The 26,357-nt window shown below is 38.0% G+C and overlaps 1 protein-coding gene across 9 annotated transcripts in view; it reads left to right on the forward strand.

The window, feature by feature from the left end:
- ENPP2 (ectonucleotide pyrophosphatase/phosphodiesterase 2) overlaps window positions 1-26,357 on the forward strand; it is an 81,452-nt gene that overhangs the window by 35,419 nt on the left and 19,676 nt on the right. For 4 of the 9 annotated variants that reach the window (XM_039365067.1, XM_039365064.1, XM_039365069.1 and 1 more), the window contains exons 5-17: window positions 3,159-3,219; window positions 5,411-5,508; window positions 6,858-6,937; window positions 7,643-7,762; window positions 9,300-9,355; window positions 11,299-11,364; window positions 11,844-11,855; window positions 13,541-13,613; window positions 19,997-20,149; window positions 22,282-22,390; window positions 23,876-24,001; window positions 24,599-24,630; window positions 25,472-25,599. In XM_039365067.1, coding sequence (XP_039221001.1) covers window positions 3,159-3,219; window positions 5,411-5,508; window positions 6,858-6,937; window positions 7,643-7,762; window positions 9,300-9,355; window positions 11,299-11,364; window positions 11,844-11,855; window positions 13,541-13,613; window positions 19,997-20,149; window positions 22,282-22,390; window positions 23,876-24,001; window positions 24,599-24,630; window positions 25,472-25,599 — 1,114 coding nt within the window. The remainder of the gene's footprint in view (window positions 1-3,158; window positions 3,220-5,410; window positions 5,509-6,857; window positions 6,938-7,642; window positions 7,763-9,299; window positions 9,356-11,298; window positions 11,365-11,843; window positions 11,856-13,540; window positions 13,614-19,996; window positions 20,150-22,281; window positions 22,391-23,875; window positions 24,002-24,598; window positions 24,631-25,471; window positions 25,600-26,357) is intronic. The other 5 variants (XM_039365065.1, XM_039365070.1, XM_039365072.1 and 2 more) reach the window with 3 other exon arrangements.

Below are 26,357 nucleotides of genomic sequence, written 5' to 3' on the forward strand. Positions count from 1 at the left end.
CCGTGGTTATATGGCCAGCATGACATCATGGAGTGCTGTTTCCTCCCCACCAAAGTGGTACCTATTTATCTACTCGCATTTGCATGCTTTCGAACAGCTAGGCTGGCAGGAGTTGGGGCGAGGATGGGAGCTCATCGCGCCACATGATGCTTGAGCCTCAAACCTCGACTATTAGTTTTTCCAGCTGACAAGCCCAGCATCTTAACTGCTTAGCCATTGTGCAGCCCCAAGGAGTCTGTAGGATCAGATTTTTTTTTTTTTTGCCATTAACCCAGCTCTTCTACTTCTACCTATGGTTTAACTTCCTCAGTTTTGATAAGTTTTTTTATTTATTTTTGGCCAAGGACTCTTAGAGGAAGGACTCCATAACTTAGCCCCAACCAAAAGGAGATTGAATAGCTCCATGCAATTCTGACGGCCACATTTTTAGAAATGACTAGGACCCAGAGAATGTAACTGGCTCCAAATCACCCAACTGGTCTAAGCCAGGACTAGAACTTAGTTTCCCCTTTTCCTAATCCAGCACCTTAACCAATGGACCAAACTGGCTCTTCATTAAAATAATAGATTATTTCAGAGGAATATTGTTTTATCTCTCCACTTGTTTCTTCTACTCATGGTCAACCGACCATTTTGCTTGTTTGTTCTGTGAGCAAAGCTCTTTTATTTTGAACTACCACTGAATATCTTTTGAACTTTATTTCTTTAAAAAAAAAACTCTTGTAAATGTATTCTGTCTCTTACTTGAATCCAGAACGGTGCCTTTTTCCTAACCCTACTAATTCAGATTTCTGTTCTGCATCCCCTATAATACAAACATGGACTTCTGTTGCTAAAAACAAAAAAGGCTGTGGCTCCATAAAAGCTAATCCATGACAGCTTGTGTCATAACAAATCTGTCAGTCTGTAAGTGCCACAAGGCTTTCTCTGTCCCTGCCGCAACCAACAAACATAGCTACCCCTTCAAAAGTTGTTTCCACTGATAATATTAACTTTGGGAGTTTGTTTTGCATTTGTGCTTGCTATTAAGTGGAGAGAGCTGAGGATTTTATTTTCCGTAATTGACGTCATGAGGTCCAAGTTTGCATCTTGCAACACTGTTCTCTTCAGGCAAGGTTGGGAAGCTGTAACACTAAAGGCAAGGATGAGGTGGACATGAGGACAGCTATTCTGCTCCCAGAATTTGCTTCAGAGTGGCATTAATAATGCGAATGCATGAGATACATATATGCCTGCAGACCTTGTTAACAAATTATCTACTTTTTAGAGAGCCCAGCTAGATGTTGAAGCTTGGCACTGAAAGCAAAATTAGAGTGAGCATACATTAGACAAAAGGTCAGCTCACATATCTCACTAAATCAAGATTGTATTATATCATGACTTGTTGAACAGATCATGGTTACCTGACTTACAGATACACTAAATTACAATTAATAGGATGTAATTCACAAGCCAACAGAGTGCTGTTGCCTTAGCAAATACAATATATCTTCCTTCTAGACCAGTGGTTCTCAACCTTTCTAATGCCGCGACCCCATAATACAGCTCCCCATGTTGTGGTGACCCCCAACCACTTATACATCAGCGGGTGCCAGGGGCGTGGCCAAAGAAAAGGGGGAAAAATGGCGGACAGCCTTGTTTGGCGACCCCCGTGAAATGGCCGTTCGACCCCAAATGGGGTCCCGACCCACAGGTTGAGAACCACTGTTCTAGACATATCTGCATAGTTTCCAAATCCTGGGGACTTATGGGCACCTTTGGATTTATGAGATCAGGTTATGGTCCCTCTCAAAAGACAGTGGTCATGACTGCTGTGGCCAGCCAAAAGACATTCTTCTACCAGAAAGCAAAATAACTATAGGAGAAGGACAGGTGAGCCTGGGGGCAGAGTCAAGAGAGTAATCAGCCTGGGGTCATTATGTTCCCACAAATGTTCTAGTTCCAACTCCTTTTGAATTCCATTAACTCTTATCTAGCACCAGCTAGATACTTGTGTAGAGGCATGAGCAGTAAATCAGCTTACTGTACCTGGAGCTTAATGTGTGGTCCTGATTCTTTGTGCTTGACATTAATCATCAGACTGCAACTTCAACCTTTTTGGAATCCAGAAGCATTGCTAGGAATGCCAGCTTGATTTGAAACTGGCACTTGACTTTTTGGTATGCTGATTTCCAATTTTTTTTTTTAAAAAAAAAGAAAATAAACTTTAAGAATTAGGTAGGGAGGAAACTTGTAGGCATCAAAAAAATTGCTGGTATGTACATGGTCACTCCAGATACCACAGTGGGGCTTGAACCAATATAGGGAATGGAGAGGAGTCCTGCTGTTGCAATCCAATGTCTGTTTACTTGAGAATAAATCTAGGCCAGTGATGGCAAACCTTTTAGAGACTGAGTGCCCAAACTGCAAGCCAAAACCCACTTATTTATCACCGGGTGCCAGGTGGGCGTGGCTATGGTAATGGCAGTCTTGGTGGGTGTGGCCACCTTGATGTTGGTCGTGGGGAGGGACGCCTGTGGGGGCTGGGCAGGGTTGGGGGAGATCCAGGGGGTCTTTGGCAGGTGGGGCAGTGGACAGGAGGCTTGTCCTGTGGGGTGAGGTGAGGCAAGGCGAGGCGAGGCAGGATGGGGGTGCCATTGTCGCAGGGCAAGGTGAGGCAGGGGCCGGGATGGCTGCTGCCTGACACCATTGGCCCCAACACACAGAGGCCAGTGAGCACATGGGGGCTGACAGTGTCCGTCAGCAGCCACAACCTGCCGGCCCTTCCACCGGCACTCTCGGGCTCCACAGCTCGCTGCCAGCAGTTCAGAGAAGCTGCCTCTGAGCTGGCCAGCCGGCCGACAGCTGAGGAGGCGATGCAGTGGGTTGTGCCTGGGAAAAGGAGAGCATGCGAGGCCAGGAGGGATGGGAGGGGGGAAGGGAAACCAGCCATGCTGGGATGCATCTAGCCACGTGGGGTCTCGGCGAGTTAGCAGGCGGCTGATTGAAGAGGGATGGTTGCCATCTCCAGGGCATGGTGAGCGTGCCCACAGAGAGGGCTCTGAGTGCCACCTCTGGCACGCGTGCCATAGGTTCGCCACCACTGATCTAGGCAATTATAATGCACACGACTTAGTTGAACCCTAACCCAACTCCACATTACATGTGTTTTATTTTAGGAGACACTCCCTGGGTCATGGATGATTGTGAGGATATTCGAACTCCAGAATGCCCAGCAGGGTAAGTTCTTCATTTTATTTACTTATTTGAAATAAGAAATTGTTTTGGCTTCCCCTGGTTGCCAAATTAGTTGTGTGTTGTGTGACTTCTTTAACATGGTAATTGCCTGATCCACAAAAATCAGCATGAAGTCAGCCCATGTGAACCAAGGACATTTTAGCAAATGTTTGCAAACACACAGAGACACTTTCTTATAACAATATCTTGACACTTTATTGGACCATATGACCTGCACTAATAGGGGGAGGGAGAATTCTATATTTGAACTGTAATGAATTGCGTGGGAAAGAGCCAGAGCTGGTTTTGCTTCATTTGTGCCGAAATGATGTACCCAATAAAGTTTTGCATTAAGAGATCAAATTGTCTCGATGGTGCTTGCTTGTTTGGGTTCATCAGTCGGAACCTTGACAACAATTGTTGTAGCATGCCCACATGGGCACATGATCAAAATTCATTCACTTGGCAACTGGCATGTATTTATGACAGTTGCAGTGTCCCAGAGTCATGTGATCACCATTTGTAACAAGCTGACTTCCAACAAGCAAAGTCAATGGGGGAAGCCAGATTCACTTAACAACAGCATGATTCACTTAGCAACTGCAGTGATTTTACTTAACAACTGTGTCAAAAAAGGTCAGGCTAAGTCACAACTCTCATAAAACTGTAGCAATGGAAATTTCGGGCTCAATCGGCATTTGTAAGTCCTGGACCAACGTTTTGCAAACCTCAATTTAGTTAAAGGTGGTGGTTTGTTATTATTTGCACTTCATGGACCATTGTAATTGTTTGGATCTAAATTCTGAATTCTCCAGACAAGGTTGAAAATGTTCTTGTAGAATTGGTGGGGACCCAGAATGCTTCAGTAATGGGATGGGATGTAAATATAAAATAAAGCTCACAATGTTTTCCAATGGGGAGCTCCCATTACTATTATCAAAAGATAGAGTATCAAACAATACTCTGTCTTTTCTTCCTTAAGTTGTGCACTCATATATGTGCATGTGAGAAAATAGGATGGAAGGAAAGAAATGTTTAGCAAGCCAAGGTGTGTTGCAAATGAAAAGAATCATTGGACTCCCCATAGATTACAATCCAACACAACTACACAATGGAAAATTCTTCTGCGTGCTCCTTAGAAAAATATTCTCTCTATTTGGATCGTAATCTTCAATACAGTTTGAAAGCAGAATCATTAAAATGCCATCCATTAAGTTTGCTGTGGTTCCACTTTAAATCCTTAGTGTGCCCTAATGATCTCTTTCACATTATTAAAATTAATACCCATTAAAGCGGAACTAACTGGACATTATTTAGACAGAAAGATCAAGAAATGGATATAATTATATGGTTACTGATTCTAATTGATGCCATGTTTTTGGATGCATTTTTAACAAAATATTGTCAACTCTTTTTTTAATGCAGCATAAAGCATTCATGTTTGTGATTTATGCCTCTGCTGATGTACCGTAACTGTAGTTTCTCAGATTAAATAACAAAGCGTCAGGATAAATGCAGGTTCAAATGAAAATGTTACAGGTGATTGCTTTAAAAAAATCTCTTTGAAAAAGTATTGAGCTTTGAAAACACATCAAATATCTCTGTCTTATTTCAGTAATTTTATGCATTTTTATTTTCATGATCATTATTCTAAAACGGCCCTTTCTAATCTCCCTCCCTCCCTCCCTCTCTCCCTCCCCCCCTCTCCCTTCCCCCCCTCTCTTTCTCTCTCTCTCTCTCTCTCTCTCTCTCTCTCTCTCTCTCTCTCTCTCTCTCTCTCTCTATCTATATATATATATATATATATATATATATATATATATATATATATTTTCTGAGGTTTTCGCGGGTGTTTGTATGTAGGTCTTTGGTTGTTCGGGTTTTCTCCCGCGTAAAATTGGAAGTGTCTTGCCGACGTTTCCAAGACACTTGACTTCGTCGAAACGTCGCCAAGACACTTCCAATTTTATGCGGGAGAAAACCCGAACAACCAAAGACCTACATATATATATATATTCAGAGTGTCCATAGCCATTTTACCTTTTTCTTGGGGATGTGTGTAACATCTGTATCCCAGATAAAAACACCCAGGAACCTTTTAAAAACTTTTGTTAATGGGATTGCCTTTGTTCTCTCTTGCATGCTCTTACTGCAGTCAGTACTATTGGTTTACTAAATTATTGTTATTTTTTAGTTTTCTTCACCCTCCGCTGATCATTTTCTCTGTGGATGGCTTCCGTGCATCGTACATGAAGAAAGGTGAAAAAGTGATACGCAATATTGAGAAGCTAAGTAAGTGTGCAGCTTGAATAGTATATTTCAGAATGGTTAAGTTCTTGACTGGCTATGACTTCCGCGGGTTTGGGTTGGCCAACTTTACAATAAAGAGGGTAGGGCTCCATTAGTGTTTGGATGGAAACAGAAATAATAATAAGCATCATCACAGAATAGAAAGAGCTGCAAGTAGAAATGGAAGAGCTATGGCAAGAAAGCAAAGATAGAACACATAGTGATAGAAGACCTGGGTGCAATCCCTAAATATCTGCAGAACCACTTGAGCACCATCAACAATTGACAAAAATTAGTCAGTTGCAAAAAGCAGCTTGACTTGGAACAGCTTACATTCTGTGACAGTATCTTTAACACCCCCAAGCATCAAAATCTGCCTATCCCAGCCCCTTGGCAAGGACTTGATAGATGAATAAACATGCCAAATCCAATCTAAACGTCTGGCTGTCTGTGTGACCAATTGAATTGAAGAAATGTTCTGTTTCTCATACACATCAGCTTAGCATAGGATGAAAATTTATATAACAGCCTTTCTTGAGAGGTGTTTACTGAGATGTAAATCAATAGATAAAATTCTATATTTTTTCAGAGCAAATTCCAAGGAACAGACGCACAGACAAATATGTATATGTATATCTATGATATCTATATACCTGTATCTATATATCTCTCTATATCCATCTATAATTCAAATTTTTGCATGGTCTTGTTTAATTCTTGTGAAAAATGTCATACTTTGGGTTGTGTGGTTCAAAGCAAGAGGCATACATAAAACTGAATTTGTAACAGTTCAATGTGCTGTTGACATCTTGATGAGGAATGTCACATAAGCCTTCCTCTGTTCAAAGCAGATGTGATACACCCAGCTTTATAGTGTGCCTAAATATATGTCTGAGAATGTGTTCAATGACTCTGGAAATGTTTGAAGTTTTATACTTAATGGAGTGAAACATTTTTTTTTTTAAAAAAAAACCCTGTATTGCAATTATACTCCATGGGTTAAAATTTGACCAGATGCCTGGATAAAAATGTGGTCATTTTCAAGAAATGAACTGTACTCTAGAAGGATACAGATCTTCCCTTGTTTGATTGTTGGATTCTATGTTGCTAAAAAATGATCTATCCTCTTATCCATACTGCATGTTGGCAGAGTCAATATATTAGAGAAACTAATAGTTGAATAGTTGAGTTGAATAATTTGTGGGAACCCATCCATTTTCTTCATATACCATGTGAATCAAATCTTTACTTTAAATAACAATACGTTTGTTTTGTTATATTTGTTATATTATGCATTGTTAACCAATTTTAAGATTTAGCATGTTTCGTGAATTGAACCATGTTGTTTTCAGGATCCTGTGGAACCCATGCCCCTTATTTGAGACCTGTCTATCCGACCAAAACCTTCCCAAACTTGTACACTCTGGCAACTGTAAGTTTTCTTTTTCTTTATGTATACATAAAAATATGTTAAAAATACTTCTTGTGCATTAGCATGACTAGAAAATTAAGGAATATATTACCATCTTTCCTCTTTTGAATTGGAGGAAAACAGGAAAACATTAATTTGAGGATGGTCGTCTATATTCATGGGGTAGAGAAGTAATCAAGATTATGTAATCTAAGGAAGAGTTGAGAAAAGACAAATTCTGATCATTGAAATATATCTCGACTTGTGGCTTAAAGATGTATTGTTCCATAGTGGTGTCCCCAAGTATAATGCATCTTCAGTTCCATCCTATTCATGCTGACTCTTGATTATGGAACTGAAATCCCAAATCTGGAGAGTATTGTCTTGGGGAATTCTTTCAGAATGACCTTTAGATCATTTTGTTTGTAGCTCAGAATTGAACTGTAGGGTCCTTAGTCTTTCTGAGCTTGATGGTTTTCTTATAGATGTTTCACGTCTAGTAGCACTGATGATGTTACCTTAATTTGGTAATGAAAGGCCCGCAAGAAAACCACAAGCTCAAGGAGCCCCAAGGAACCTGCAGAATTATCTTTGACTGTAAGTGGAAGCTTCAGTAGCACGTTTAGACACAAGAAGAGGACAAAAAATAAGATAAAATTGATGTTATGAATTCTAGGTAATAAAATGTGACTTCTGATCCAATTAACTTATTTATTTTTCTCAAAGGGACTGTATCCTGAATCTCATGGAATAATTGGAAATTCAATGTATGACCCTGTGTTTGATGCTATCTTTAACCTTCGAGGAAGAGAGAAATTCAATCACCGATGGTGGGGAGGTCAACCAGTAAGTTTCAGTTTTATTTGACTTTGGTCCATTATGGTTAAATCTCGTAGCTAGTTGCTTTCACTCTTTTACATGCAATTAATTTCAGTCAGTATTTAATTCAGTCTATGCTAAATGGACAACCATTTGTCTGAAATGGTATAGGGTTTCCTGCCTGAGCAGGGGGTTGAAGACCTCCAAGGTCCCTTTTCAACTATTCTATTCTATTCTATTCTATTCTATTCTATTCTATTCTATTCTATTCTATTCTATTCTACTCTACTCTACTCTACTCTACTCTACTCTACTCTACTCTGTTCTTTTTCTCTCTTTTTGTCTTGGCAACTATATATATATACTCTAGACCAGTGGTTCTCAACCTGTGGGTCGGGACCCCATTTGGGGTCGAATGACCATTTCACGGGGGTCGCCAAAGCACGCAGTCCACCATTTTTTCCCTTTTCCCTAGCTGTCCTACTCCCTCTTATTGGTGGCCACACCCACTTGGGGGTCACCACAACATGGGGAACTGTATTATGGGGTCACGGCATTAGAAAGGTTGAGAACCACTGCTCTAGACTTATGAAACTACTTTGAAAACTTGAAAATAGTCCTTGGCTATTCATTAAAGGCCTTCATTAAAATACACACATTTACAAAGGGCACTTGTATGGAAATTCCAGGCCTGTCTTCAATTGGATTTGACAATTCTGGGCTGTCAAAGTAGGGAAGCTGCATATTGAACAAGATTTTTTTTTTTACCACATTTATTGATATTTTTTCCCTTTTCCTTCGGAGGGTGCTCTTAAATAATCTTTTTCATACCATTTAGTAAGGTAAGTATTATTAGTATTATTAAGAAGCCTATTAGTGGAGGGTCACTTTAGAGTGCCTTCTGAACTGGCTGTTTGAACAATAAGGAGCCATGTCCTTTGAAGAGGTAACACAGCTGCTTTGAAGATTTCCACTTGTTTAAGTGTTGAGGGTATGTGTCTATGTATTTATGCATAAGAAGCATTTCTTCAGTATATATGAACAGGTACACCCAGAGGAAAAAAGCTCACTTGGAAAGATGAAAACATTATTACCAACCAAAAGAATCCCTTCAGATCATGACTGATATGCATCTCTAAATATTGTTTTGAGAGGCATAATTATCCTATCCATAATTATGGATAGCTACGCTAGGTAGCCTAACTCAAGCTATTTCCATACTGTGTTGTTATTATCTTTCTATTCAATCGGGGATTTTCAGAAAGGATCCTTACTTACAGTAGTACTCCTTACAAAGAGGACTCTCTGATCCTCTCAGATTGAAAATAAGTTAAGACTGGTTGAGCATTCTTTTATATATTTTATGTGGCTTTATTCTTCAGCTTTATGTTCTATTTCTCATCTAAACTACTGGTTCTAAATTCTTCTAGGAATTTGATCAATGCTACATCATTCTTGAATCCCTTTTAGTTGGTTTTTAAAAAACATTTTTTTGTTGCAGGAAAGTTTGTTCTTATAATAGACATTTTGAGCCATTGTAATCTGATTACATTTTCCTCGTTAGATATGGATTACTGCTGCTAAGCAAGGCGTGAAAGCTGGAACATTCTTTTGGTCTAAGTAAGTATTGATTTTTAGAAAGTGAAAATTCATACACAAAAGTGATTTAGTAACAAAGCTACAATCCTAAAGGCAGGCATTTAGAACCAAATGTTCTTATATGAATAGACCTTAACTTTCAAACAAAGATAAAATGGATTTCCTTGGCCTACCTATTAGTGGCTTTTAAATCAGACAGCACATTTTCCACTCTGTTCTTGCTTTTTTAGAAGAGATTAAATTATATTTAGAATGGGCTCCTTTTGTTATTCTTAATACCCAGTTACTTACATAGTGCTTTTTCTGCAATGCTTAATTGAACATTCTTCCAGGAATCAATTGACATGAGAAATCAATGATCTGCAGTGATGGTTGGAGTGAGCTAGCTTGTTTTTCTATATGTTTGTAAAAGTGTTGCTACCATCTTCCAAATGTGTCTTCTGGTTGTAAAGGTATTATCCAGCCTTCACTTACCAAGTACTTTGTGACTGTGCCTAATCTAACATACTCTGCTGTTTCAACCAATGTCATCTGGCATTAGTGGTCGAAAGGCTAATGGGAATAGATGAATAAAAGGAAGACATGAATAGAGTAGTCCTCGACTTACGACTTATATCCAGAATTACGTTTGTAAGTCATGCCAATTGTTAAGTGGGTCATCACATGACTGACACATTTTACGATATTTTGCAGCGGTCTTTAACCAAGTCACCATGATAGTTTTAACTGAATGCTGCAGTTGTTAAGCAAACCATTTTCCGCAATGGGCAGGGGTTTTTTTTATCCAAAATTGGACGTAAAGGCCAGTTTGGGGTTAAAAAAAAAAGATAAATGACAGTAACATGACTGCAGGATGCTGCAAGCAGCCATAAATGCAGGCTGATTGCCAAGCACCCAAAATGCAATCATGTGACCCCAAGTGGGGAGAGAGTCCATTGCACTTCAAATCCAGGTTGTAAGTATTTTTTGGGAGGTCTTGTTATAATTTTGAGTCTGGTTGTAAGTATGTAAAGCAGAATCCTCTTGTTGTGTGGCCTGTTACACAGCCATCAATATGTCATGCTGAAGGTAGTATCTAGCCACAATCTCAAGTAGACATTGATAGTTTTATCCACTCTGAATGTGTGTTATTTCTCCTTTTAAATTAAAGCTATTGTATTGGCTGTGGTTTGTTCTCCAAGCTTATTTTAATATAATTCCTGAACGTTTCATTACCAAACCAGGTAACATCATCAGCAGGATTTTCTTGTCCTCTTCTCTTTAGCTCATAAGCGTCTTGAGCTGAAAAGAATAGAACAAGAAAAACCTGCTGATTGTATTATCTAGTTTGGTAACAAAACATTCAGGAATTATATTAAAATAAGCTTGGAGAACAAACCACAGCCAATATCTAAAACCCAAGCTACAAATATTTCCTATTATTTTAAAGTTATTGTGCTGACAGCTGCTAAAACATCATAGGGAAGCAAAGTTTGGTTGTTGACCTACATTTCATTTGTTGAGCTACACGTTCTTAAGGATATACTTTCATGTATTTATCATGAATTTCCCACCACTTGGCTTGACCAGATGACCCCAGTTTTAATATTTCTGGTCTCCCTTGATTAAACCAAAAACCCTATCCATTTTTCAAAACCACAATTTAAGAATCCCATCAAGCTTCAGACACTGGAGAAGAAAGCTTGCCAACTCTATGGGCAGTCCACTACATTTAATTTGCTAAAGAAAAGCAAGGCATCTTTTTGAGCTGAGAATTTAGTAATCATGATTCCTGGGATTTGGTGTTGAGGAAGCAATTCAGCTAAGCTGCTTTGTAATAGGCAGACATTTCTGATGTAAACGTGGCTTCAAGAAGAGTCACCCCATGAAGCTCATAAATGGAACATCTGATCTCAATGACGAAGACCATAAGAAAATAATGATCTAGCTCAGGTTTCATGCTTTTGTTCTCTGTTTTGATTTAGTGTGATCCCTTATGAGCGCAGAGTATTAACCATACTGCAGTGGCTAACTCTGGCAGACAATGAAAGGTTGGTCATTTCTCTGTCCCCTTCCTTATTTTTGTAGCAGTGAATGCAATGACTGCATTATTAGAAATTGACCTTTGATCATATTTGTTTGCTTGATGAGCTAATAATGTATACGTTGTACTGGGGAAATTTTAATTACGTGGGTTAAAGCTGTTGATGTATGGGTTTTCTGATTTTCTTATTTAGAGTAATAATCCAAGAGTTGGGCAGATATCAAGATTTTTTAATTGGGTAATTGAGAATACATGGCATTGTATTTTGCTTTGAGGGAGAGTCCAAGAAGGAACAACTGTAGCCTTTTCCCATCACTTAGAGAAAATTATTGAATGTTTTTTCCAAGAGCTTGTGCTTGTGCCTCTTTTGGCATATTTTCTAAAGTTTTAATGAAGTTATAATATAGAACACTAAATTGTTTCATCACTGGAAAATATATGAAATGGCAGCTTCTGATTCTTTGTTTTGTTTTTTTTCACAACAAGAGTGCAAACCAGGTCAGAACCCTGCCTGAACTTGCTCCCATACTGTCACGATAACCCAGCAAAGTGAAAGTGAAAGGGAAAGTCCAGAATGCTCCTAGGTGTTTGGGAAACTACCATCTAGTCAAGAAAGAGGGACTCAAGTAACCTTGAGTTATTCTTGCAGCCACAAGAGTCCTAGCGCTAATTCCATGGAACTTTATCTGTTTGTTCCCAGGGAAGGGCAAGCAGTCTGGGGAGTTTCCTGTATTGTACTGTATATAGAATACAATAAAGTAGTCAACCTTCCATAGAAGTCCGGCATGTTGCACAGGTCAGAAGGAGGGCTGAGAAAATATCTGCAGACCCCTCACATCTTGGACCTAAACTGTTTCAACTCCTTCCCTCGGGATGGTGCTATAGGCCAGTGATGGCGAACCTTTTAGAGACCGAGTGCCCAAACTGCAACCCAAAACCCACTTATGTATCTTCGGGTGCCAGGTGGGTGTAGCCCTTCGTGTGATTGTGGCCCATTGGGTGGGCGTGGCCTCAGTGGTAACGGCAGACTGGGTGGGACTAAAGAGTTCAATCAATCAATTCCAACTTTACGAGATCTTTTTTTTTCCCGTGAGAAGTTGAAATTGATTGATTGAACCTTTTTTTTTTTTTTGCACATGGCAGCGGAGGCCTAAAGCGAAAATGTTTTATAAAACCCAGCTGAAGGCCTAGGAATGGGGTGACAGCCTGCATACCCACAGAGAGGGCTCTGCATGCCACCTGTGGCACGCATGCCATAGGTTCGCCATCACAGCTATAGGCCAATCTATGTCAAAACAACTAGACAAAGGGACAGTTTTTTCCCTTATGCTTTCACTCTGCTGAATGTCTAATTCTCACAGTGCTGCCTAATGTTTATGTATACTTACCCATGTAGTATGGCTGTAGTATTATTATTTATCCTATTTATTATCTTCTTTATTATCTATTTATCCTATTTATTATCTCCCCCCACCCCCTTTTATTGATATTATTATTCTGTTTGCATGAACACTGAGAGTTTCTGTACCGGAGACAAATTCCTCGTGTGTCTAATCACTATTGACCAAATAAAGTATTCAACTCAACTTGAACCCTTCTCATGTGGATCTGATTGCTTGCACCTGACACCTGGGGAGAAATTACTATCAGAAGCTTCTCTGGCTGTGTCTCAGCAAGTTAACAGCAGACTTTTCCAAACAAAGGCTGGAACAAGTATTTAGTGGGCTCCAGCTTTGCATGTGCAAACCTCACAGTTTGTATCATAAATGTTAGAATTCTGTCCGGGCAGACTGATAGTAGAGTTGGGATTTCCTAAAGCTACTGCTACAGACAGTGAATATCAATCCAATAAAGAGTGGCTTTCTCATAAACACCCCTCCCCCCAATCTCATAAACACTACCAGACACCCTCGGAGTTATGCAAAACCAAGCAAACTTATCCTCATGGTTTGAAATGTTATTGCTAATTTCCAGTCAGCAGGCTTTGTTTACCTTTGTTGCAAAGTTCCAGCAATATTTTACTGGATATATTGATTTTTATTTCTTCGCCGTCTCTAAATCCAATAAAACCATTTGTTTTATTCTGAGGGATGGGGTGAATTTATAATTTTAGGGAGTTGCAGTATTTGAAAGTGAGAATTGCATGCTAAATGAAACTTGCTGATGTCTGCTTTTCTTTTCAGGCCTTATGCTTATGCATTTTACTCTGACCAACCAGATATGGCTGGCCACAGATATGGTCCATTTAGCTCTGAGGTTAGTACAGTTCATCTTTGCCCATAAGTGGAATGCAATCCTGCTGCTCTGGGTTTTGTTACCATCATATGAATCTGTATTGCTAGTCCTGAATCAAGTTGTTTAAAGCTAGTTAATTGTTCACACCTCTATAAGCCTCGAAAGGAAATAGGGCCTTCTGAAACTAGACACTACATTTATAGAGAGGACTAAAATATTAATAACATTATCCATCTGCTTAAAGTTTCAGGGACTGGTGATCTGTGTCTGTGTATATGTGTATGTGTTGACAGGGTTGGGATTATCATTAAAGACTTGCAAGCCTACTCTTGGATATAATCAAGGTTGACTAGGTTTTTTTTTAAGTGCTGGGGTGTGAAAGGAGCATTTTTTGTGTTTTATAATAATTCAGTAATTTCACACATATTGTTTATGCAATGTTTACTTTCTGCATGATGTGCTAAATCAGGAGGCTTGTCTAACTGCTTCTAACCGTAACCATAAGTGATGTTAGCCACTTGGATAGAAACAGGAGAATAAGCAGACAGGCTTCAGAGCAGCGTTTTGCAGCTTCAGCAACTTAAAGACAGGTGAACTTCAATTCCTAGGCTGACTGAAGCTTATTCTTAAAGTTGCTGAAATTGAGAAACATTGTTTTAAAAGGTAGAAGGTGGAGAGATGATTGAATGATCATTAAGTAGGCAGTCTGGAATCTACCTCTAGTTAAAATCCATCAATGCAGCCAAATCGCTTGTATGACTGAGATCCAATTATATATTTTGTTGATCCTGTGCTTTGGCCTTGAAATCTAGGGCAGAGACCTAATTCACACTGAATTAGTGTGAATTAGCAATGGCATTGGGGCAAGGAATTCTGAAACTGTAATACTGTCTTCCTTTTCCTCTCTGTGAATCCAGAGCCAATGTGAAGTTTGAGAAAAACCTTTTTCAAGTTCCAAGCACAGAGGTTAATTATTTTGTTACCTCAAGTTCTAATAAAGTGCTGTTCTACAAGGAAGATCTACACAGTTAACCTTTGATCATAGATTCTGAGGGAATATTCTCCCAGCCACATAAGAGCTGCTTAAACAAACAGCTCCAACAGGGTTGGGAGAACATGGAAAGAATAGATCAGTGTTGGGTTGCAGCTCCAGGCAGAGATTGCTAAACTGGCAGATCACTGATACCATAGAAAACAATTTTATGCATCTGCTGATGGGCTTATTAAAGTTAATCAGAGTGTGGCAGGCATTTAGCCAGAGTTTCACTCTTGGATAAAGAAATGGCTTTTAAGATGTCTGTATCTGAGAACAAGGAGAGGATTGATTGGTTCAACAGCATGATTCAAAAATCTTAATGTAATTATAACAATTTAAATCCAAGTTTCCTGATTTTATTCCAAGACTGTAGAACACTTACCATACAACTCCCTTCTTCAGATCTGTACTCTGCAGATGTGTTGGATGTCAGCTTCTACTCTTTCCTGGCCAATATGGTTATTGATAGCCCTTGAGGCTCCTATCTCTTATATCTTTGGCTCCTGGCAATCCCCAGCTGGTTATTGCAACACTTGATTCTGTTGCTCTCAGTATATTTTGGTAGTCCAGGACCAAAATAATATTGCTAAATTTAGAGCTGGAATTGGCCATAGACCTCGTTCTCATTGTTGTGAAAGAGTCCTCTTGCTGCGGAGGTCATCTCCATCCTTTTCAAGCATCAGCCCTGGGGGTGGGGAAAGTACATTCTCCTCCCAAGGTGCAGATTTGTGAAAACAAATTTTGGCTTTTGCAATTATTTTATTTGGCAGTGAAGTCCAGCTGCAATCTATCAAACCCTGCTTTGATTAGTCCCAAATCAGATTATTCCCTGCAATTGGCATCATAGTGATTGAAGGTCAGATGAGAATCAGAAGCAACATAAAACAGTTGCAATTATTTGTCAGAGATAAAAGTACATATTTCCCCTCCCCGCAATGAAATTTTCAGCCCTCAACTCATAAAGCTGCTGTTACCCTTGAGATGAAATGGAGAAGAGACATCTTCATCTCATATATCAAAATAGGTTTGGCTTCAGGCTTCTTTATTAACCTTTAGAGAAGTTAGTTTTTCTGTGGAAATTGTACAGATGTTCTGATTTACATCTGGACAGGATTCTTTGAAAGAATATAAGGAACTGTAAATATATCAGGAAATTCTTAGAAGTAAGACTTAGAGGGTAGTCTAGGAGCAAAACGATATCACTAAATTTAGAACTGGAATTGGCTATAGACCTCATCTTCACTGTTGCAAAAGAGTCCTCTTGTTGTGGAGATCATCTCCACCCTTTCCAAGCATCAATAATATTGGCATTTGACAATCAAAAGCAATTCTTTCCTCTTTCCTAACCCTATTCCACCCATTTGTTTTGAGCAGGCAAAACATTAAACATTTGGGCTTAATCTTAGATATTAAGATGCTTAATCAATAGAACTGGGAAACAAATTACAGAAGACTCCAACTCCCAATTCCTTAAAATAATTATTTTCTTGCCCATTTGGGGTCCTGGTGTGAAAAATCCCTCACAATGTGAAATCAAGCTTAAAATAGCATATATATTAGGTTAAAGCTGTAATTGTGAAAGATTTTACAATTTTAATGTGTTTTTATATTTTGTATTACTTTGGGAAAGTTACTACTGTATAACTAAGCATGTTGTGAACTCATAGCACAGTCATATCATAGTTAAGATGATTGTTTTGACTGCATCCCCATAGAAGTATGGATTGTGAATAGGCAGAGGAAAATATAAACAAGGCATTAAAGTCCACTACAGGTTAAATTTTATAGTGATTCAGGTGTTAAAATGAAGAAATATCACCTGCCCAGAATTGTGGGTGAAGAAGGTTGCATGTAATTATTGCTAGTATGCTTACTACTGTGTGGGTGTGTGATTGTGTGTATCATTTCAGGATATGGCATATAGCAATGTTTTGTTTGTATCTTGCTATCTTAATGGTCACCTTTGATAGGATTCATGGCAGGAATCTTAGACCATACATTACAAATTAAATAAAAGTAATTTCTATTTGGAAGGTGGTAATCCTCACCTGAAAGTTTATTATATGCAGAATGCATTCACCCTTGATCCTTTTTTTAGTGTTGTTGGAAAGCAAGAACAAGGGCAACAACAACAAAACAATTTTCCCCTGGAAAAATTAGGATGGTTAAAAGAGTTGTATTACCATATTACCAGAGGAGAAATGTTGTCATTCTTGCCAAAACAGTTAATGAGGTTTGGAGTCCATAGGTCCAAACTCTTCCTTTAGAATATAATTTACAAAATCATTCCAAGAGGACCAATAAAGAGGAATATTTGTAGCTCAGGGTTGAAATGAAGGTGTTCCCTGAGCTTGGTTGTTTTCTTGCAGACGTTTCATTACCCAAACTAGAGTAGCACTGCTGTTGCTACGTAGTTTGGGTAATGAAACATCTGGAAGAAAACAACCAAACTCAGAGAGCATCAACGACTCCCATCCTCCCCATTCCAAGAGGATTATAGAACTAATTTGGCTGCAAGTTAAAATTTGATTTTAATATACAATGATACTGGCTTCTCAGCTTAGTCTTGCCCATGCTGATGGGAATTAATGAAGTCCAGGGGTCTAGGCCAGGCTCCAGGTTGGCCAACTAAATCAGAATATTGAATATGAGACTTTCTTCTCCCTTCTGACTTTCCTAGTAATGATTTTGGGTTGTGGTCCCTCACTGAGATCAAGATTTGAAATTTGGTCTCTTCTGTTTATATTTAGTAATCCGCTCAGTGTACCACATTGTCTCACAATGAGAGCACTTTCTACATGGTAGGCTGACTACAGTTGGTAAATGTGTTTATTTGGGCAGTTTATCCCTCCCTTAATCCAGAGGGATTCTAGGCAGTTTCCCTAGAGATGTTTTACTGCTAAACTGAAAGTGAAGGTTGATGATGTAAGGAACCTTTAGACCAGTGGTTCTCAACCTGTGGGTTGGGACCCCATTTCACGGGGGTCGCCAAATAACGCAATCCGCCATTTTTTCCCCCTTTTCCTTAGCTGTGCTACTCCCTTTTATTCTATTGGCTTTTGAAAGCCAATAGAATAGACTCTCTTGAATCGAGTCTAATTCTATTGGCTTTCAAAAGCCAATAGGAATTGTCCAGGCTATCTCTGCCCTGCTGAGCCTGCCAAAAGTCCCATTCTGCAAATGGTGCTGCACCAGTTGAGTAGTCCTCGACTTACGACCGGTTGAGTAGTCCTTGACTTACGACTGGTTGGGAGTCGCGGCATTAAAAAGGTTGAGAACCACTGCTTTAGACACATTTTTGATCTGTCAGCTTGCAAGTTCAACCAGACAACTGATTAACTAGCAATCTGTATGTAAAGTCACAATAATTTTTGTAGAGGCTGCATCCCAATAATGATAGCTAATGCACAAAGATCTTAGAATGGTCTTCCTTTTTTTTTTTTTTTAAAGTAACCTAACCGGTCATTGGATACAAGATGGGTGGCAAATAAATTTCATAATAAATAAATAACACCAGAGCTATAGCGAGACAAAGCAATTTAAGATATCCAATCATGGTTCTCTGGTCTCATACCTACTTTTTGTTTTTGTGTTTTTAGCCCTGTCACTTGGATAATCCTCTGTCTGACAAACATTGCATGTTTAACCACGATATCTTGGTATTTAATGTCCTATGTTGAGACATTTTTGTTTCAAGTGCAAGTATTGGCTAGTTCTTTCGGTTCCAGAAGGTGGAACACTAGGTCCCATCATCCTCAGCTTGTATTGATCTCATTCTTCCAACGTAAAGCTAAGACTTGGCTGATTAATACAGATTTGGCTTTCTTCCTAGCTTTAATTTCTTAAGAAAGAGAAGCTATCTCTTTTGTGAATGTTTATACCAGTGCTGTTTACCATGATCAATGACTTGGGACAACATCCGTACGCTTAAGGATTGCTGGGCTGCTCTTCTAACATGCTACCCTGGAATGGGAGCTCTTGTTATTAGACCTATTGATGGCATAAGTTAAAATTCTGGCTGCGCTTCTCTTGGAAAGAGTGAGTAAACTCTTGAGAATCCTCCCTCCATCTGCTGCTGCTTTCATCAAGGCTGCACGAAGCTTGAACTCTTTTTCTTCTCTTCTTTATTTTTTTACTCTCCTTTATTTTTATTTTATTTTTATCTTTAAAAAAAAAAAGAAAACTGAAGCTGCTTTCTGGAAAAAGAGAGAGAGAAAGAGAGAGAGAGAGAGAGAAATGGAACTGGATTAGCATTTCCCTTCCAGCTGCTTGTCCAAAAGCAAAGAAATAACATGGCAGATGGTAATCCTGTTTAAAAAAAAAAAAAATCTTCCAAGAACATGGCTCTGTGATTGGAACAGCAAAGATGGAGAATGGATGTGCAGATAGAAGCAAATCCTTGCCAATTTTCAACTTCCCTTCTCTTCGCTTCTTCCTTTCTCCATTTTTTTTTAAAAAAATAAATAAGCTGCACTATCTTCCTGTATGTGATATCCTTCTCTGTTCGGGGAATCTGATCCTAAAAGTTGCCAAGAACTCTCATTGCAGCTGTCAATTGGAGTTGCATGCAAAGTCGCTTCTTTTTAAGATCAGTTTGAATAGCATCCAGCATCTCTGCACTGCTTGGGACTGCAGCTCTGTTGTTTTCAGATGATTTCTCCTCCTCTTAATACATGGTTCATTCATATCTTCCCCTCTCCTAGTTTTTCAAGCCTTTCCTCACATTCCACAGCACGATAATTGTGGAAAGCATATAGCTAAATCTAATGGTATCCTATATCCTACCTAAGGATATCCTATAATACAGGAAGCAAATGTGGGGTGTGTTTGCTCAATTCCTCCCTCCCCATTAAAGATCAGTCTGGATGTCTTTTAAAAACTGGGCATGTCTCCAGCTGCATGGGGTTGATGATGACTAGGAATTTGACAGTATAAAAATATTATATGAACAATTTTAATTTATTCTCTCCAGCACAAGAGAATTGGTATCTTACCATTATTCCAATAGAGAAGCATTGATTAGTTAGTACAATTTAAAACATAAGTATGTTGAGCATCCAGTAGTAGCAATGGCTCCTACTACTGATGCTTGCTTTCTCTTGATAAACTTGAAAAGAGTATTGGCCCCCTAAGCAAACAAACAAACAAATCAGACATCCTCTTCAGAGATGTTGTTTCCTGCAGACCCCAGGATGATTATCACAAATAATTAAATTCTTCTTTTCAACCTTGACATGACCATAGACACAATATAAATGGTTTGAACCAAGAGTTTTGGCATGCCGTGTCCTAGAGACGGGAAGTTTTTAACTATCTGATGTTGAGATGAGCTTTTTCTGAGTCCAAGCATCTCTCTCCGTCAGTACAGGAGAGTAGTTTTGGGCCCCCTCTTACTCCACCTAAAAGGCCTAAAAGAAAAATCAGTCCTAAGAGGATTCAGAAAAGACGTGTTACTCCTTCCAAGAGAAGACGAAAAGTACCTAGAATGGAACACTTGTCTGCGGAATCCCGTCGGATTAAAGTAAGTTTTCAAAACTGGTACATATCAACCACTGAGACTCTTAAACAACTTGATTTATTTTATTTTTTTTGTCCTCCCAACTTTGGGAGGAACGTCTTCCAAATCGAATTTTCAGTGCAGCCATCTTGAAAGGCAACAACCACAGATTGCCATCAAACAGTTGGAATCATTTGGTGCTTGTCTTTTCCTTCTTCCCCCCTCTTCCTTGGGTAGCATTCTCTGTCTCTTGGTGTAATCTTTAGATCCTCTTTTTGTTTAAAAATGTCACAGGATTCAGATGCAAAAATCCATTTAAACTGTTCGATTCACAGGTAGATAGTATTGGATTAGCCTGTAAAATCATGCTTATTGTCACCCTTACAATGATTTTTTTCAGTCAAAATGAATTTCTTGGAACTTATTATTTGGCTCTCTAGAAAGTTCTATTTGTAATACTTGCAAAGGGTTGAAGAAATTTTGCTAGGTTACTCCTGTTCACAACTTGATATGTCACTATTGGTTTCCTTTAGCAGGAGATATCAAATGAAGCCTCTTTCATAAGAATTGGTCTGTGGTCCTTTATAATTCCTAATTTCATGACTGATAATTATATGGTATCAAATTTTTGCAATACCGGATGTTGCTTGAAGCTTTATGAATATTTTGAAGCAATGAATATCAGTAACTTCAAAGGAGATTTATCTGGGGTATCTATTGAACAATCACACTCAGTGATCAAGTTGAATGAAATATGATCGTAAGGAAGTCCTGTATCCACAAGGTGCCTTCATTCTGCGTATAGAATCATTATAGGACATGGATATGGCTTAAACATAGATTGAAAACATGAAAGGTTGACCATATGGACCTATAGAAATGGATTCAAGATGATGTTTGAGTGTTTCACAGTATGAAATGTCTCTTCAGACTTTCGTGATGAATTTGGACATAGGATGTAAATGGGGTTGCTATCCTTTTTATCTTGGCAATACCATAATATTATCAAAGACAAATCTTGCCTTAAAATAAACAAATGAGAACTACTCAAAACACTCATTTGGGATTCAGGAATGTGCCCTGTAATGAACATTAGAGTTCCCACATTGAAAGGGAAGAGAGAATGGAAAAAAAGCTTTTTCTGTGACAGCATTCTTTCTTTCTTTCTTGTTCAACTTTGCTTAAAAAAATCATTCACTGAGTGAGGTCCATGAAACCTGCAGGATACATGGATTCCCATCTTCTAGCTTGTTAAAATAAATGTACTGTTAGAAATTAAGGTTGGAAAAATACTATCCCATAAACTTTATGAACTGAAGTGACCCATCTGTTTTAAAATTATCTTGGTTCCATGCTTGATTCTTTATTTTAGAACATGGTTTCTAGAGATGAGCTTAGGCTTTTAGGGATTAAAAAAGGGTTAAAGAACCGTAGCTCACTACAACTTTTAATTTTTTAAGTGAAACAGCTTAAGTGTGATATTCTTTAACACCAAAATCAGAAGACTATGGTTGCACATTATAATATAACTCTACGCTTATTAGAATATCTTCAGGTTTGCTTAATTCTTTAAATGAATGATTTCTCATATTATGAATCAGAGTTCAGATGTACATTATAGGTTTTACGGAAAATCTTAATCTGTTCTTTATTTCAGATATTATTAGTATTGATAATGCTGTTTTGAATATAATAAGATACTCCAAATATTTTAGTGTTCTCATAATTCTCATATTAAGAATATAATGAAAGAGAATAAATACCTGAAAGATAAACAATATCAATCATCTCTAGACCTCAGTTACTCAGAGGGATGAGTCAGAATATCTCTGAAAACAGTTGCTAAGGAATAATGTGAATGAAGTTATTGTTACCAATCTTTTCTTTTTTCCAAAAACTTCTGGTTAGCCATACAAGAAACATCATTCTGGACTATATTGATATTTGGCGTAAAGCAGTCCTTCAGAGAGATTAATATAATATAATACAGTATAGTACAATTGATATAATTATAGCAGTTTATAGAAACGTACATAATGGTATGTTTTCATCTGGTATCATCAGATGAAAACTGAGTGGGTTGATAGTGTTTACTTGTAATACAGTTAAAAAAAGATTAATTCTTCCTCTTTGTGTAAATATGTGTGCATATATAGATGTTAGGTCCACTAAGAGATATTGACAAGATCCTTGGGCAACTAATGGATGGACTAAAGCAGCTGAATTTACACCGATGTGCCAACATTATCTTCGTGGGTGATCATGGTAATTTAAAAAGTTTTCCTTGGTTTTTATGTAGAAAAGTCCCCATTTCTATTGGAAGGTATTTTATTAATCTGTTAAGATGAGTGTCTGTGGAGATTCTCAGTCGTCCAGGCCATGGCTTCCCCAAAAGTGCTTTTTCAAGAGGCAACTTTGTTTTTCTTGAAGACATTTGAGAAGCAAAATGTCTTTGAGGAAAAACAAAGAAAGTCCAGTTGCCTCTTGAAAAAGCATCTTTGGGACTGTTAAACTGAGCTGTATTTGAAGTGAAATTGCATTTAAATATAGAAATTATGATGTGCCAGCACATAGTATGGATTCAGCCTAAGATGAGGTACAAAGTTTTTAAAACAGATTGATTGTGAACAGATTTCTGAACAGCTAATTCATAGTGCAGTTTTGTGGTTTTTAAAAAAATCAAAAGTAGTTTTAGCTGATTATAAACAGATTTGATGATCTCATATAACTTTATTCTCTAATTCACATTTTTGACTGGCACAATGGCTAGCTTGATAAGACTTCTTGGCTGCTGTTCAGAACTTCAGAGGTTAGACTCCTCTTCTTATTGCCACTTAGACTACATTTGTGGAAATACTTTAATCTTTATAACTTAATCCAGCGCATTAATGTCTTCTAATTGCTGAAATGGCAGTCATTTTTCAGAATCATTTAAATCTGTGGAAGTTATTTCTGGATTAAACAACAAGCTTAGATTAATACATGTTTCCCCTGATTCCTTTTTAAAGATTTTTTTCCTCTGATTTCTCCCCATTTTTAAAAAATTGTTATTATAAATTTGTAAAATCTAAAGCAGAGGTCCCCAACTTTTTGGGTACCAGGGACTAGTTCTGTGGAGAAAAGTTTTTCCACAGACCAGAGAGTGTGTGTTTTGTGTGCTGCCTGGATCCCACGGATGGGGCTTGGCTTGTTTGTGTGGACTGGTTGCTGGCATGCCGTGGCCCAGTATTAGTCCACGGACAGAGGGTTGGGGACTCCTGATCTAAACAATATGTCTTTTAAAGCTAAAAGTGATATAAAGATATCTCATTCTTCAACATCTAAATAGCAAATGTCTAAACGTACTTCTTTCTTTTTTTTAATTTTTGTTTATTCCTTTTCCACTATACAACAATAAAAATGAAAGATACATTTTTTCCCTTAACAGAACTGTGTTATACATCTCATATATATTATTTACAATTTATTTACATTAGTAATCATATCTTTTTCTTTCTCTGTTCTAGCCAATCATAACATTTGTTCCATATTTCATAAAATTCTGTTGCCTCTTTGTCTTTTAATTCTAGCGTAAGTTTGTTCATTTCCGCGCATTCTAGAATTTTGAATATAATCATATCGTTTGTAGGTATGTTTTCACCCTTCCAACCCTGGCATATACTATGTGGGCTGCTGTTAATATATGTATAATGTATTGGAGTTGCTAAACATACTTCTTTCAATAATGCAGTGGTGCTGCTTATTCTGTAGGAATGGAAGATGTTACTTGCGAAAGAACCGAATATTTGAGCAACTATCTGTCTAACGTGGATGACATAACATTGATACCAGGAACTTTAGGGCGTATTCGTGCCAAAGCTAATAGTAATGTTAAATGTAAGTTTACCTTTCTATATTTACCCTCTAGCTTGAAATGTGTCCATTTTCTTTTGTGCTGTCTCTGACCTTGGTTTCCAAAAGATACGATGGCAGGGAATATATTTATAAAGGTTCTTCCACCTTCAGAGAGACAGAGTTATTGTTCAGAAAAGACAGTTGCTTTTTTTGATAGATAAGTTGGGTAAATTTACCTAATTGATAAGACTAATTGTTAAATAGAACCAGATCTTTGAAAAAAAACTTGAGATCTAAATGTTTTTGCCTCACAATGAAGTAAACCCTGAGAATTGTCAGCAAAGAGAAATTAGACAGTGCATTTCTGCTAATGTTTGCAAAACAATTTGTGCGGGTTCTAGAGTGGGCCAAGCTTGCTCTAGCAGATCTTCATCTTAAGATCTGAGCTTCGCTTTTTTAGTAGCACTGATTCTTCTGTTGGAAAATCTATAGCCAAACCTATAGTTTAGTTTAATGCATATGAATTATGCATTACATTCCTAATTACATATGAACATTTGTGTGTTGAAAACTCAACTAATGGCTCAATTTTGACTTTTCTTTCTCTTTCTGTTTGAAATCTCCCCATTCACGTAACAGTTGACCCCAAAGCCATTGTGGCCAATCTCACAGTAAGTATCTTAGTACTCTCCCTTCTTAGAGCACTTTAAAAAAAAAGATAGCTGTGTATAGTTGGATTTATTAACTTGGGTGTGGCTTTAAATGAAGAGTCAGTGTTCTCAGAGGAATCCTCATAAGTGTAGTTTCCATGGAGAAAGTTGTATGATGGTTATGGTGGTTCTTGTCATGTTTTATAGAACGGGGCTGTACCACTGCAGAACATCTGCAGAACATTAGCAGTTTAATTCCCAACATTTTTACTCAAGAAAGGAAAACTAAGTTAAAATGATGGGTAAAAGCCATTTTGGAATTGCTTTCAGACAGAGGAAAGTCTGATGCTAAGATACAAAATGGATCAATGGTCCATTTGGTTTTTATCAGACCTGGGCATTTTATGGCTCTTGGGCTACATCTGGCCCTCTCCTCCGGCCCACATGAGGTCAATCAGAAATTAGAAATTGCATGTAAATAAGTATATGCCATGTTCACAGTACAAGTGCATTGCTTTTATTTTGAAGGTGACTGCTATTTTTAAAAAATATGTGCATGCATGCTTGCATGCCTACACACCTTCATAGCCCTATTGGTGGGGTCGTCCACAACAGTCCCAGTTTCTCAACGTGGAGAAATTAATTGCCCATCCTTGGTCTTGATTGACTGATGGGCTGTCAAATCAATGTCAGCTCTTCATGACCACATAGATTTTCTCCAGGTTACAATCTCACAATTAGTCTTACAATGTCTACAAAATGGGGATTGTTCATCCTCACCAAACAGTGATTATTTCAATTAGCAGGTAGATTGGCCAATGTCTTCCATAGCCCCTTTCTGAACCTACTTCCTTTGTTTCAGTGCAAGAAGCCAGACCAGCATTTCAAACCTTACTTGAAGCAACATCTTCCCAAGCGTTTGCATTATGCAAATAACCGAAGAATTGAGGATATTCATTTGTTGGTGGAAAGAAGATGGCACGTGGCCAAGTAAATAAATATGAATTTTCTTATCTTTTTGACTTGCTGTAGACCTCCCATTTATCCACATATGACATCTGCAAACTCTTTTAACTGATTAATTCAGTGTGATTATGGGCCATCATTAAGAAATCAGTTGTGATATGACACTTTGGAACCCAATCTGTATGGAATTTGTAAAATATATTTTAGTAAGTCTCTGGCTCAAAAATGTAGTAAGAGCAACATAGATTCTTTATTTCATAGTGTCTTCTGAGTTAAACAACTATAACTTTCTAACATAATTTAGGTGACCAGACTTCCTACTATTCAAAGTGTCTTTATTTTATAAAAGCAATTTTAGGTAGTAAACAATAGCCACTAGCCAATCTGGAGGCCAGATTTAGCCTGTAAAACAGTGTTTCCCAGCCATTGAAAGCTCACTAAGTTTAAGTCAAGATGTACTAAAAATTGTTCTTATTTTTTAAGAAAAAAATTAACATTGTTTTTAGAATTTCTATGAGAGATTTTTTTTCTCTAATGCATCTTCTATGTAATGCTCCTATGATATGCTTATCAAAGGCACTAATCTTATGATGCAGGTTGATGACAGCACATATGTGCCATCAAAAGGGCTTGAGCTATGTGAAACATGCATATGATGCAATGGTACTAATCATATAATTTATGTACTTTCCAGCTGTTGAGATGTAGCTAGATAGAGGCATGATTTGTACAATGGTATTACTGTGTGGGTTGTTATCTTTGTGTCATTGTGACTTGCTGAG

Source organism: Crotalus tigris, unplaced genomic scaffold (genome assembly GCF_016545835.1).
Source record: "Crotalus tigris isolate CLP2741 ecotype Arizona unplaced genomic scaffold, ASM1654583v1 scf7180000019953.484404808:943566, whole genome shotgun sequence".
NCBI classification, from domain to species: domain Eukaryota; kingdom Metazoa; phylum Chordata; class Lepidosauria; order Squamata; family Viperidae; genus Crotalus; species Crotalus tigris.